General features: G+C 41.2%; 1 protein-coding gene across 1 annotated transcript; it reads right to left on the bottom strand.

Moving 5' to 3' along the window:
- Nucleotides 1–8,609: 8,609 nt before the first annotated feature.
- Nucleotides 8,610–12,868, bottom strand: sdsl (serine dehydratase-like). Its single transcript, XM_060880553.1, has 8 exons — nt 12,793–12,868; nt 12,346–12,534; nt 11,796–11,835; nt 11,526–11,665; nt 11,337–11,425; nt 10,713–10,940; nt 9,750–9,874; nt 8,610–9,574 (listed from the first exon to the last, which is right to left on the bottom strand). Exons 2-8 carry the CDS (start codon nt 12,496–12,498, stop codon nt 9,387–9,389), a joined length of 963 nt encoding a protein of 320 aa, XP_060736536.1. The 5' UTR covers nt 12,499–12,534; nt 12,793–12,868; the 3' UTR covers nt 8,610–9,386.
- Nucleotides 12,869–13,661: the final 793 nt, after the last annotated feature.

The following is a 13,661-nucleotide window of genomic DNA, read 5'->3' as shown; positions in this document are numbered from 1 at the left end:
AACATTAAATAGTTCTGGGTTTGTGTTGATGGTAAAATGTGTGCAATCGGTGGAAAGCAGTGCAGGAAGTTATGAAGGTGGAAAACACTAATAAATCAGTTAGTCATTAACATGCTATGTAAAATACTCACGTCTGATTCTCTGATACAGAGCTACAGTCAAAAATCTCAACCACAACTGAATATAAAAGCACTTTGCTCTGAGATGTTCTAATGGAACGTAAGCGTGATGATGGGGATGAAAATGACTTGAAGCTGGTTGATATGTAAAGTTCATGTCAAGCTGTAATTATAGTAATTATAAGTTTAGAGCTCCAAAAGCATTCTTTGTCAGACTTGTTGTTCGCTGGTGACATTTTCAGAGCTCCACACCGTGATGAAACGTCTCTGATTGTAGAAAATTATTTTAGAATTAAAACTCTTTACACGTCTATCACAAACTTTTCTCTTGTTAATCATATGATAGTTTCATGCTTTGTTTGGTGACGGTGCGTTTCCATAGAAACAAAAAATTTCTGAATGTGAAAATGTAAACATTCATCTTATCTAAAGAACTAAAAAAAGTGACAAAAACAATTCACAAAAAATTCTAAAATGAAATCTGCTTTACGTTAAACATTTACAAAGCCGTGTTGCTGCTGTAGTGTTCACACACAGTCCTACATTAGACAGATAAATCCAGTACTTTGTTTTGTGTATGAGAAAGTTGGCCAGTGTTTCATTCTGTAGTAATTTATACTAGTATATTATTATTATTTTTATTATTATTATTATTATTATTATTATTATTATTATTATTATTATTATTATTATTATATATTACTATACTAGTATATTATTATATATTAATATAATAGTATATTATTTTATTGTCATTTTATAAAGCTACATTAAATTTATTAAAAACCATGAATAGCTTGAATTAGTATAGAAGACACTGCACGGCATGTATGAGTGTATTAAAACACACACACACACACACACACACACACACACACACACACACACACACACACACACAGTTTCAATCCAGGACACACAGGAAGTAGAAGGAAATCCTGAGGGTTAAAATAGCAACAGACAAACAGCCCCCCTGTAATCACTTGCAGAACTGGCTACAAAAAGGAGGCGTGTCCTATATGTGTCAGTCACAGTAAAGGAGGCGTGTCCTATATGTGTCAGTCACAGTAAAGGAGGCGTGTCCTATATGTGTCAGTCTCAGTAAACGAGGCGTGTCATATGTGTCAGTCATAGTAAAGGAGGCGTGTCCTATATGTCAGTCACAGTAAAGGAGGCGTGTCCTATATGTGTCAGTCACAGTAAAGGAGGCGTGTCCTATATGTGTCAGTCACAGTAAAGGAGGCGTGTCCTATATGTGTCAGTGACAGTAAAGGATGCATGTCCTATATGTGTCAGTCACAGTAAAGGGAGTCGTGTCCTATATATGTCAGTCACAGTAAAGGAGGCGTGTCCTATATGTGTCAGTGACAGTAAAGGAGGCGTGTCTATTTTATTTCATTATTTACTTGTTTCACATTAATCTTTATGTACTTTTCAGATGACTTTGTAATTTACTCAGATAATAAATCATCCATCCATCCATTTTCTACCGCTTATCCGGGGCCGGGTCGCGGGGGCAGCAGTCTAAGCAGGGACGCCCAGACTTCCCTCTCCCCAGACACTTCCTCCAGCTCTTCCGGGGGAATACCGAGGCGTTCCCAGGCCAGCCGAGAGACATAGTCCCTCCAGCGTGTCCTAGGTCTTCCCCGGGGCCTCCTCCCGGTTGGACATGCCCAGAACACCTCCCCAGGGAGGCGTCCAGGAGGCATCCGGAACAGATGCCCGAGCCACCTTAGCTGACTCCTCTCGATGTGGAGGAGCAGCGGCTCTACTCTGAGCTCCTCCCGGGTGACCGAGCTCCTCACCCTGTCTCTAAGGGAGCGCCCAGCCACCCTGTGGAGGAAACTAATAAATCACTGAGTAATAAATAATAAATATTACATTCCCTAATGTATTATTCTTGTAATAACTTTTTATAAAGACTGTGATTTTAATTTAATTGCTGTTAGAATTGTGTGTGTGTGTGTGTGTGTGTGTGTGTTGCGCTGGAAGAGTCAGCTCTGTGTTTTCATAAACAGCACTTAGAATTACACAATGGTTTATTATGCCATGTGGGTCAGAACATCAGGAGTGTGCAGGTCTGTGTGTATGAGTTTCTCCTGCACTGTGTACGTCTCCGGCTGCTCGACTCACCAGCTCGTTAACACACCTTTAACAAGGGACGTAATGCAGAATATATGAGTGTGTTCTAACAAAACACACAGGAGTGTATTATTAGCGTAGTGTGGTGGAAACATCAGGAGAAAACCTTCTCCTGAGCGTTCCAGAGACTTATCAGACTAGTTTCAAAAGCCTTTCCAGACAGTTCAGGAACCCATTAAGAGAGTTCAGAGTGACTTAATTAACACATTTTAATTGGGAGAGTTGGAGCAGGAAACACACCAAAATCGCTCTGAAGTAGAATAAAGACCATGTGTTGAGTAACGAGGTGATGTGTTGCTCAGCGTGATGTTCGTTACAGCAGCATAAGGCATGGAGCAGACACACGGGAACTCCACCCAAACTGTCAGCTCTCATTACCAACAACAAGAAAATCCATTTTATGGCTTTTAATGACAGACGGAATAAAATGATCCACGCCTGGTCTTGTTAGTGGAGCTCTAAAGAGACGGGAGAGACAGGGTGTTGTTGTTCTGTCATTTGGGTAAATAATGTGTTGGATAACAGGGTAAATCTAAGCACTGACAAAACTACTGGCTTTACTCCAGTGCTCTGTGTGTGTGCGTGTGTGTGTGTCTGTGTGTGTGTGTGTGTGTGTGTGTGTGTGTGTGTGACCTTGACAGGGAGTTAAATCCCGTCTGCTCAATCCATCAGTGAACTCCCTGTAAATCTGCAGCACTTCAGAGCTCAATCGAGACCACAGTGAAACTCGACACTGTAGTAAAACATGAAAAAGCAAAAGTGGAATGAAGCCGAAAACCTCGCAGAAAAGGTGGACGATATGAAATTCACATCACGTCCATATCCTCGATTCCATAATGCAAAGAATGAAACACAATCAGCGACACCCTGAAGTCGATTATTTTCCTGTAACAGCACTGCATGGAAGGCTTTATTGCTTTTATACCACAGCAACTTACCGACATTTAGTTCCTGTTTTTTTATGGAGGTTACAGCAGAACATTCCAGAAGTTCATTTATCCAGTGAAGTGAAGAATTTCCATTACCTGGATTTGGTTTGTGGTAAATATTTACTGTGTATATGTTAAGTGACGTAGACTTCTGTTAGTATTTAAGTTACATACTGTAAGCTCCAAATGTGTCGTGGTGGATCAGCTACTGTACATTCAGGATAAAGTGGAATAGTCTGGGATAAAAACAGCTGGTGATTCCGTTATTCTCTTGCATTATCACGTCAGACAGTCAACGTAATAACATCTGTGCAGAATCTAAACACTTTTACAGCAACGGTCACACTTCCCTTTCTGAAATTCTCAGGAATTTTATTTATACCACGCAGCTCTGAGAAAAGTCTTGTATGGAAATTTCTTAACAGGTCACGTATCAGGAAACGACCTGACCGTCTGTCCGGTTTGTGTGAAGCTAATCATTGTGTGAGGGGAAAAAGAGATACACAGAAAAAGTTTCTGTTCTTTAGAAGGTTTCACTTTTCTAATTAAATAACAAGACTTCGGCTCAAAACTCAGTTACATTTCTATTCGATCAGCATCAGTTTCCTGGTTGAACTTGTTCAGTTATTTACATGTTCATTAAGTAATGTAGCTGATCTCACTCTCTCTCTCTCTCTCTCTCTCTCTCTCTCTCTCTCTCTCTCACACACACACACACACACACACACACAAACACACACAGACACACACACACATATTCAAATGAGACTGGATGTTGACTGTAAACACTGTGTCCAGTGTTTCTAACCTGACCTTATGTACTTCCTGGTAACATGCTAAAAAAAATCACATCTCTTTCCCTCTTTCCTCTTTCTCACTCTCATACACACACACACACACACACACACACACACACAAAGTTCTATTTCTCATTGTACTGTTGCTGTGTGTATCAAAAAACAGATGAACAACCTGGAAGCCTCAACAGATTAAAGACAAACAGATCAAAACACAAAATATAGAAGACGTCATTTATTTATCTGTTGATACAAATGATTAAATATTCAGGAGTTATTTTAAACTGTAAGTATTATTTGTGTACATGCAAGTAACTTTTTTTTAATGGCTAGAATAATGGTACACAACACTTATTCATTAACACGTTCATTGTGACTGTTGGATGGATCAAAAGCCACGCCTCCTTGGGTCATTAGTACTGACAGATACAGAAGCCACGCCTCCTTGGGTCATTAGTACTGACAGATACAGAAGCCACGCCTCCTTGGGTCATTAGTACTGACAGATACAGAAGCCACGCCTCCTTGGGTCATTAGTACTGACAGATACAGAAGCCACACCTAAAACTGTCCGAACAGTGCAGTGTGTAATGAACACAGTATAACAACATAACTGTGTCTTTAAGCTGTTATTAACCTGCTATGAGGTGTCTGGTATCGGCTCAGTGTGAAAGCAGTCTCACAATCTCATCCTGGCATCCAGAACATTCCACAAATTCACCAATGTGAAACAGACACATTCTTCACCTGCACTAAACACACACCCCATCTAGTGTGACAAATACACACACCACACACACACACACACACACACACACACACACTAAAAACACCAAGGGATACAGTTCAGTGCAGAAGTTTGTGCACCCTTACCAACAAGCCATTTAATGTGAGTTCATTGAGATAGATCGTGTTAGGTACTTATTAATGTTTAGAGGTTTTCTAAGTACTTTCAGGTCACCAAATGTTTAATTTTTGTTTTTTTATCTCATCGGCTTTGACTTCCCAAACCGCTTTGTCTACTGCCGTCTAAATTATTTGAAATATGTTAATAATGCCAAACATGCGTGTTATGTTCAATGTTCTATGAGCATCTGAGATGAGGTCAGAGATCAGACTGATCTAAAAATCTGGGCCAGTGGGCGTGGCCTAATATTCTAAGTAGCATGTTTAATTGACAGCACTGTGGGGCAGATGCCTGTGATGCCTCTCGAGATAGATCATGGACTGAAAACGGACTGCAAAGTCTCAAAACTTTTAATACAATATCTGTGGGTGGAATGATTAATATCAGCCTCGTGATTGGTGAGAATAAAGCATGTGCACAAGCTCCACCCACACAATTTTTGACAATTGAGTAGGACGTATGATTCTCTGTGATATATAATGTAGAGGCAGGATGTAAAAGATATTTTCACAAAACCTTTCAGTGATAATTTATGTCTGTAAACATGAAAGCTGAAGGCGATAAATGAAAAAGAAGCCCACAGTGTCAGAGCACGTAGATGCTGAAAGCTCAAGCTTAACCGCGTCAGATTAGAAGCCTGTGCTGAATGAAAAGAGTGGAAGTGAATAATATCACCCTGCATTCACGCTGCCTGCCTCCAAAAGATACAGATAAAGAACGGAAAGCAGGAGACGACCTTCACACGGTGAAACATCGACTCTGTTCAGTCATGTGTGTTGTGATTGTGACACAAATAACCACGTTTCCTCACACGACTGATAAAACTTTTTACTGGTGTAAAGAATAGAACGATTCGCAACTCTAAGAATCCGAAACAACTTTTAGGTCCAGTTTAACAAACATTTTATCAATTACATAAAGCAATATGTCAGAACAGGGGGGTCACGGTGGCTTAGTGGTTAGCACGTTCGCCTCACACCTCCAGGGTTGGGGGTTCGATTCCCACCTCCACTTTGTGTGTGTGGAGTTTGCATGTTCTCCCCGTGCCTCGGGGGTTTCCTCCGGGTACTCCGGTTTCCTCCCCCGGTCCAAAGACATGCATGGTAGGTTGATTGGCATCTCTGGAAAATTGTCTGTAGTGTGTGAATGTGTGAGTGAATGAGAGTGTGTGTGTGTGTGTGCCCTGTGATGGTTTGGCACTCCGTCCAGGGTGTATCCTGCCTTGATGCCCGATGACACCTGAGATCGGGGCACAGGCTCCCCGTGACCCGAGGTAGTTCGGATAAGCGGTAGAAGATGAGTGAGTGAATATGTCAGAACTCCTGGTAAGTTTGCTTAGCAATTGATGCTAAGTGTAATTAAAGTGTGATTTATAGCCATGTGGCATTGATTCTTACTAATTAACCAACACATATGAGTTAAATAGTGTTATTCTTGATCATTTTGTCTTGTTTCAAGGCCACAGTGTCTTTATAACATCACACACAACAATGATTTGTTTGCTAGCTAAACCACTTAGTCATTTTAGCTCAACAGCTATTTTCCCAGTTGCCTAGCAGTGTTTTCAAACTTTCTACTAGTGTGAAGAACAGAACAATTCGCAACTCTAAGAATCCGAAACAACTTAATTAATACTCTTAATTAAGAGTAATGCACCAATTAATGAACTATAATGTATAATTAATAATGTATAATTAATAAGCGGTAGAAAATGAATGAATGAATGAATAATATTTAAAAAGATCTTTATTTATAATGCTGCATTTTAGGGTGAAATGGGAAATGTTTTGGAGTTCAGCTACAAGTTTGAGCTACAAAGTGAACAAAAAACATAGAAGTCATGATGAAAGCACAAAGATCCAGTCAGCTAACATCAGTGATCACAAATCTGTGATTTATTTACTGTTTCGAGACAGTCAAACATTCAGAGATACGAGCTTTACGATGCAGCATCCAGGAATGTGGATTGTGTCCTGAGACCTTGTACAAATAAATTTACACACTTCCTGCCCTGATTCACACACCGTATAATGATGTCATGCCTCGCTCCAGTTTCCTGACTCTTAACAGGACGTGAAATTCATAATTCCTCATACACAATCCAGACCACTGGCTCTCACTGAACTTTTCATTCCACCAGGTTCACATTTCAACACTTCTCCTGTCTTTTGGCTGCGTTCGGAGTCTGAAACATGGTTTCCGTCACTGTTTCCGAGATGATAATGAAACGCAGATACAGGGATTCTGTTTAATGTACAACACTTCTAAAGGTTTTGGCCCCCGGTGATATCAGCGCTGAATAAATATTTAAAGACTGCAGGTCTGGTTTGTGTTATTGGTCTGAGCTCTGACGGAGGAACGTGTTAGAAGCTCAGGCGTTCGGATGAAACCTCAGGGGAGAGAAAAAATCTCAGCTCGAAGCAAATTGCTCGACGAGGAGTTCAGACAAAGTTCCTGTAGATTAACACATGACTCATGGCACATCCTCGCCCTCACACCGCCCTGCTCCTGACTGCGCTAATTGGAATTGGCAGATGGAGGATTTGTCTGTTGCCATTGGCAAAAAGCAAAACATTAACCTCCTCCTTCCCAGCTGGATGAAAGTGTTTATAGTGCAAAACTGACAGCCATGAATCAATAGATGAACTAAGAGCTAAGCGCTAACTCTCCTTTATCTCTGCTCAGAAACAAAGAACACACAAACCTCTGAGCTCCATCATAATTCTTTAGCGAGACCCCATTATTCAAGACCTAAACAATGTGTTCTTACAGCCTGAGAGCAAAAGGGATGACATCACACATTAAACACTGTGTTAGCTGTGATGATGATGTCATCGTTTCAGTAAAACATACAGCCATTTATCCTCCTTTATTGTTGGTGTCGTGGCCACATCAGTGACACCATATTAAAATTCATAAATAAACTCATTTCAAGACAAACTTGATTTAGATAAAATTATTAATGATTGGTTTTTATTTATTTATTATTTATTTTCAGGGCTTTTACCAAGATTAAAAAGAAACAACAAATAAGTATCAGAACATTCGATTATCTGTGTTTAAAGTGAAAACATAAATCAGCGCAGCTAAGTGTATATATGTTAGTGGGTTAGAGTAGAATTAAATCAAATGTATGGAGAGAGAGAGAGAGAGAGAGAGGGAGAGAGAGAGAGAGAGAGAGAGAGAGAGAGGGAGAGAGAGAGAGAGAGAGAGACAGAGAGAGAGAGAGAGAGAGAGAGAGAGAGAGGGAGAGAGAGACAGACAAAGAGAGGGAGAGAGGGAGGGAGAGAGAGCGAGAGAGAGAGAGAGAGAGAGAGAGAGAGAGAGAGAGAGAGAGAGAGAGAGAGAGAGAGAGAGAGAGAGAGAGAGAGAGATACACAAACAGAGAGAGGGACAGAGAGAGAGAGAGAGAGACAGAGAGAGAGAGAGAGAGAGAGAGAGAGAGAGAGGGACAGAGAGAGAGAGAGAGACACAAACAGAGAGAGGGACAGAGAGAGAGAGAGAGAGAGAGAGAGAGACAGAGAGAGAGAGGGGGGGCAGAGAGAGAGAGAGTGAGGGGGGAGAGGGAGAGGGACAGAGAGAGAGAGAGAGACACAAACAGAGAGAGAGGGACAGAGAGAGAGGGGGGGGGCAGAGAGAGTGAGGGGGAGAGAGAGAGAGAGACAGAGAGAGAGAAGAGAGACACACACACAAAGTATAATATTAATAATATTAAGCATTTTATTGTGTCATTAATTACATTAATAAAACTGGATGTGTTCCTTCTTTATTTAGTATTTAAATGATTTGTTTTATTCAGTCCATAACATCATAACGCTGAAAATAATCATTACTGAAGGACAAAAACTATAAGAACAGCACCAGCGCCACCTGCTGACCGTGTTGAAGAATTAAAATTAAAGTTATAGAGTTAGAGTTGTGAAGAATTAACCAGCACATCCGAGTTGATATTCTTGCTAGTTTTTTGTCTTGTTTCCAGCATCACTGTCCAGTTTAACAAACATTTTATCAATTACATAAAGCAATATGTCAGAACTCCTGGTAAGTTTGCTTAGCAATTGATGCTAATTGTAATTAAAGTGTGATTTATAGCCATGTGGCATTGATTCTTACTAATTAACCAACACATATGAGTTAATTAGCGTTATTCTTGATCATTTTGTCTTGTTTCAAGGCCACAGTGTCTTTATAACATCACACACAACAATGATTTGTTTGCTAGCTAAACCACTTAGTCATTTTAGCTCAATTTTCCCAGTTGCCTAGCAGTTTTCTCTTTAACATAATGTTCCATTTAAACATTTCCTAATGAAAACTTTTAGGATCAGAGAATATAATTAGAGTGATATCTGAGACTCTATAGCATCATGGGAAATGTAGTCCTATATGTAGTGTGTGACTGTGTTACCGTAGTGTGAGGTTATTTATTAATGAAGTGCAGTATGGACGTGTATGATTGACGGCACTACGTGTTCTCCAGGCCCTCGTGTGTTTATTTGCAGACGTTGCGCAGGTGCTGCAGGTGAGCGAGGTTAACGCTGCTTCCTCCGCACACGATTACGACCAGCGGGCCTAGCGGTCTGCGCAGGCGTCCTTCATCCTGCAGCCGTTGTATCACGCTGCTGTACACGGCAGCTAGCGACGCTGCGCATGCTAACTCCACTAACACACGCTCTTCATCTTCACATGTGCAAACACATGCATACAAAAGAGCAAAGAAAATGGTCATATAGCTGGTTTTATAAAGGTGATAATAGCAAAGTAGCTATTTGCTGTTTGAATATTTGGAACAGAACACAAAATACACATAGATTATATTAGGGTTAATTAAAAAAGACTGATGTAAACACGTTACCGAGAAAGAGCTCCACTGCCTGTAGAGCCTGTCGATCAGTCACTAACTCGGAGATGACGTTGGGTCTCTTGCTGTATTCGAACGCTTGTCTGCACGCCGTCTTTGCTCCTAGACATTTGGCCTCACTAATACAATAAATAAATAAATGAACACATCAGAATATAAGACGCTACATTGTGGTTCCACAGACCCTTGTTCTGAAGCCTGGAAAGAAGAAACTAGCGAAACATTTCCAGCTAGTATATTGTGATATCACCACTAGGTTTTCACATTAACAGCATGCTGTCTTTGTTTTTGTTTGTTAAGTCACTAAGATGGGGGCACGGTGGCTTAGTGGTTAGCACATTCACCTCCAGGGTTGGGGGTTCGATTCCCGCCTCCACCTTGTGTGTGTGGAGTTTGCATGTTCTCCCCGTGCCTCGGGGGTTTCCTCCGGGTACTTCGGTTTCCTCCCCCGGTCCAAAGACATGCATGGTAGGTTGATTGGCATCTCTGGAAAATTGTCCGTAGTGTGTGAGTGCGTGAGTGAATGAGAGTGTGTGTGTGTGCCCTGCGATGGGTTGGCACTCCGTCCAGGGTGTATCCTGCCTTGATGCCCGATGACGCCTGAGATAGGCACAGGCTCCCCGTGACCCGAGGTAGTTCGGATAAGCGGTAGAAAATGAGTGAATGAATGAATGAAAGTCACTAATATTAACAGCTAAAATCTAACTAATTATGTTGTAGCTTGATGTTTACAGCTATTTGGATAATATGACCTGACTCGCATGAACCAGCAGCTATTAGCTAACTAATTTGGCTAATATTGTGTAACTAACTATTATTAACACTATTATTGCTAATATCATAGCAACTAAATGATCTATAATTGTAATAGAAACATCGGCATTAAATGATTTTTTCCGTTCCAGACTTCCAGGTGATCGTGTTGGAATTTAAACCGAGTTTAGAGTCGGTTTTTACCTCGTAATGTCTGGTAAAGTGACTAAATGTCCGGCTTTCACGGCTGCGTTAAGACAATCCGCTCCCACGGTCTCCATACAGAGGATCGGGACGTGACCCCAGCCGACTTCATCCAGGCCCTGAACGACTCCGCAGAAAAGTCCACCACCTCCGACGGACAGAACCACGGCGCCCGGCTCACATGGCAGAGCCGCCTTCAGCTCGTGGACCAGACTGGAATGACCTTTCCTAAGGAAATGTCACTTTCTTCATAATCATGTTCACTAGCCAGATCTCAAACTGAACAGTGTGATGTAGAGAGTTGTGATAGCCTAAAGGTGATGGACTACCAATCAGAAGGTTGTGAGTTTGATTCCCAGGTCCACCACGCTGCCACTACTGGGGGCCCCTGAACAAGGCCCTTAACCCTTTATTACTCAATTGCATAAAATGAGATAAAATATAAGTCACTCTTTATCTGATCGTCATGCTGGAAATGTTAATGTGTGTTCTGTAAATATTTGTTCAGGTTCAGATTTTTTTTCTTTTGGGTACCAGCAGTTTTTCAGCAGCATCCACAGAGACACTCTTTATACTATGATGATCGTATGTTTAGGTTTAGACCAGACTCAGAAAACATCTCACCAGATCAGAGGATGATCAAATGGTGGCACCAAGGTGAGGTTTTCACTTTCAGCCAGACGAAGAGCCTCGGCGTTTGCTTCATCCCACACCTGCTCATATCCCATGCGGTAGGACAGAACACTGTAAATGTGGGCGGTGTCTCATATAAATACTCTATTAGTACATTTAATCACCTGCTAATTTCCTCACCTTACCCTTGACCCGGACATTGGCCCCGTGATCCTGCAGTTTCTCCAACACTAGCTTGGGCGAAGACGAAGGCACTATGATGGTGGCCGGGATGTTGAGCTTGCGTGCTGCGTACGCTGTAGCCAAGCCTGCATTTCCTCCTGCAATCAGCATTTACAGCATGAACACAGTTACTCAACATCACTTAACATTTACAGAAAATCTGGATTCTAGCAGAACTCTCAGTTTTTTAAATAAAGTAAATGCATTATTTCACTACAGTGATCCTACCTGAAGAACAGACCACACCGTTTGAATCTGAACCTGCAAGCTTTAAAAAGTAAAGAGATGTAAAATAAACAAGAGTTTTATCCTTATAAATACAACAGATCTGTAAAAACTACATTTCCCATGAACACCCGCGGTCCTGCAGGATAACACCTAGAACATTCACTCGCTAGTTATCTTTATTGTTAGGTTTACAATTAAGCTTTTACTCATTTAATGATCTTTTTTATATTATAAAAATATTTTAATCGCTAATTATTATGATATTTGACCATCTAAGTACAGCGTAGTCGGAGTCCCCGGATGAGACCGCGGTATCTGATTGGTGCAGTTTAACTTCCGTGTTGTTTGACTTTATAAACAAAGCAAATATGGACTACAAAAATATTTAGGGAAAAAAAAACTAATATTTTTTTAAGCTAAGTAATGAAAAATAAGTCCTACTTTTCTATTAGAAAATGAACTAGCACCCAATCAACGAGGTCTGTTTGTAACACACAATATTAAAGGTTCCTGTGCATACCCCTGCAGGGGGGCGAATACTTTTGCTCACCTGTTGAATCAGGTGTCCGATCCCTCTGATTTTAAACGAACCGGAAGGTTGCACGCTTTCCATCTTCAAATAAACCTGTGATCCGATGCGTTTCGACATGTTAATGCTCTCAGTGAGAGGAGATGTGATGTGAAATCCCTGCAGGTCCGACATGATGATGATGATGATGATGAAGCACAGACAAAGTCCCTACAGTGCACACTACAGAATTAATGTTTGCACTTTCAGCTAAAGAAAAACAGAGCATGCTGTGCAGGTCCAAACTGGATTATACTGGTTTAAACTGGACTGTACTGGTTTGAACTGGCTCACACTTTACATGCATGATGTTAGTAACTATGTCTGATGTTCTACATGGTGTCTCTCCTCAGCTCAGAGCACCAAGTCCAATGCTGCTTTGTTGGATTTAAGATGAACACATGTTACTAAAACAGTTTTCATTCCTACCTTCAAACAGGTGCCGTGTAATCAGAGTAAAAACCTGCAGCTCCCACAGAGCAACTTTCTCAAGGTCCAAAGGTTGTTGATCAGTGACTACTGAGTACTATAGAAATGTAAGAGCAATTAAAGGTGCATTCGAGTCAGACATCTCTTCAGAGACCCGAATCTGCTCACTGACCCGATATCTTATGCAGAAAAGAAAGTCTGATCTTTTATTCTATCAGTAACGTCTTTACATAGAGAGTCGAGTCCAGTTTCTTTCATTCCTTCTACGTAATTTCATATGTAGTTCAAAACAAGTCAGTTGATTCGAAATAATTAAAATCGGGGGTTTGTTAAGATTAAAATGTACAAAAAATCATCGCAGCATGGTGGCTTAGTGGTTAGAACATTTGCCTCACACCTCCAGGGTTGGGGGTTCGATTCCCGCCTCCACCTTGTGTGTTTGGAGTTTGCATGTTCTCCCCGTGCCTCAGGGGTTTCCTCCGAGTACTCTGGTTTCCTCCCCCGGTCCAAAGACATGCATGGTAGGTTGATTGGCATCTCTGGGAAATTGTCCGTAGTGTGTGTGTGTGTGTGTGTGAGTGAATGAGTGTGTGTGTGCCTTGTGATGGGTTGGCACTCCGTCCAGGGTGTATCCTGCCTTGATGCCCGATGACGCCTGAGATCGGGGCACAGGCTCCCCGTGACCCGAGGTAGTTCGGATAAGCGGTAGAAGATGAATGAATGAAAAAATCATATTATAAAATTAAAGGCATAATAAAATAAAATCATTATATTATAGACAATGAACAAGCACTTCTCTTCTGTGAGAGTTCTTATGTTTCCCAATGTGAGAACGTCTTTATTATGCACATTTACACGGCATGTGGCAT

Source organism: Tachysurus vachellii, chromosome 10, assembly GCF_030014155.1.
Source record: "Tachysurus vachellii isolate PV-2020 chromosome 10, HZAU_Pvac_v1, whole genome shotgun sequence".
NCBI lineage: Eukaryota > Metazoa > Chordata > Actinopteri > Siluriformes > Bagridae > Tachysurus > Tachysurus vachellii.
This window is presented reverse-complemented; position numbering and strand designations above follow the sequence as displayed.

Excerpts from the sequence above, each read along its gene's own strand:
- sdsl (XM_060880553.1), bottom strand. The coding sequence starts at position 12,498 with ATGTCGGACCTGCAGGGATTTCACATCACATCTCCTCTCACTGAGAGC. Across the intron at positions 11,426-11,525 it reads ATGTCCGGGTCAAGGGTAAG|GTGTGGGATGAAGCAAACGC; the intron begins GTGAGGAAATTA and ends GGATATGAGCAG. Across the intron at positions 9,575-9,749 it reads GGCAGTGGAGCTCTTTCTCG|ATGAAGAGCGTGTGTTAGTG; the intron begins GTAACGTGTTTA and ends GCACATGTGAAG.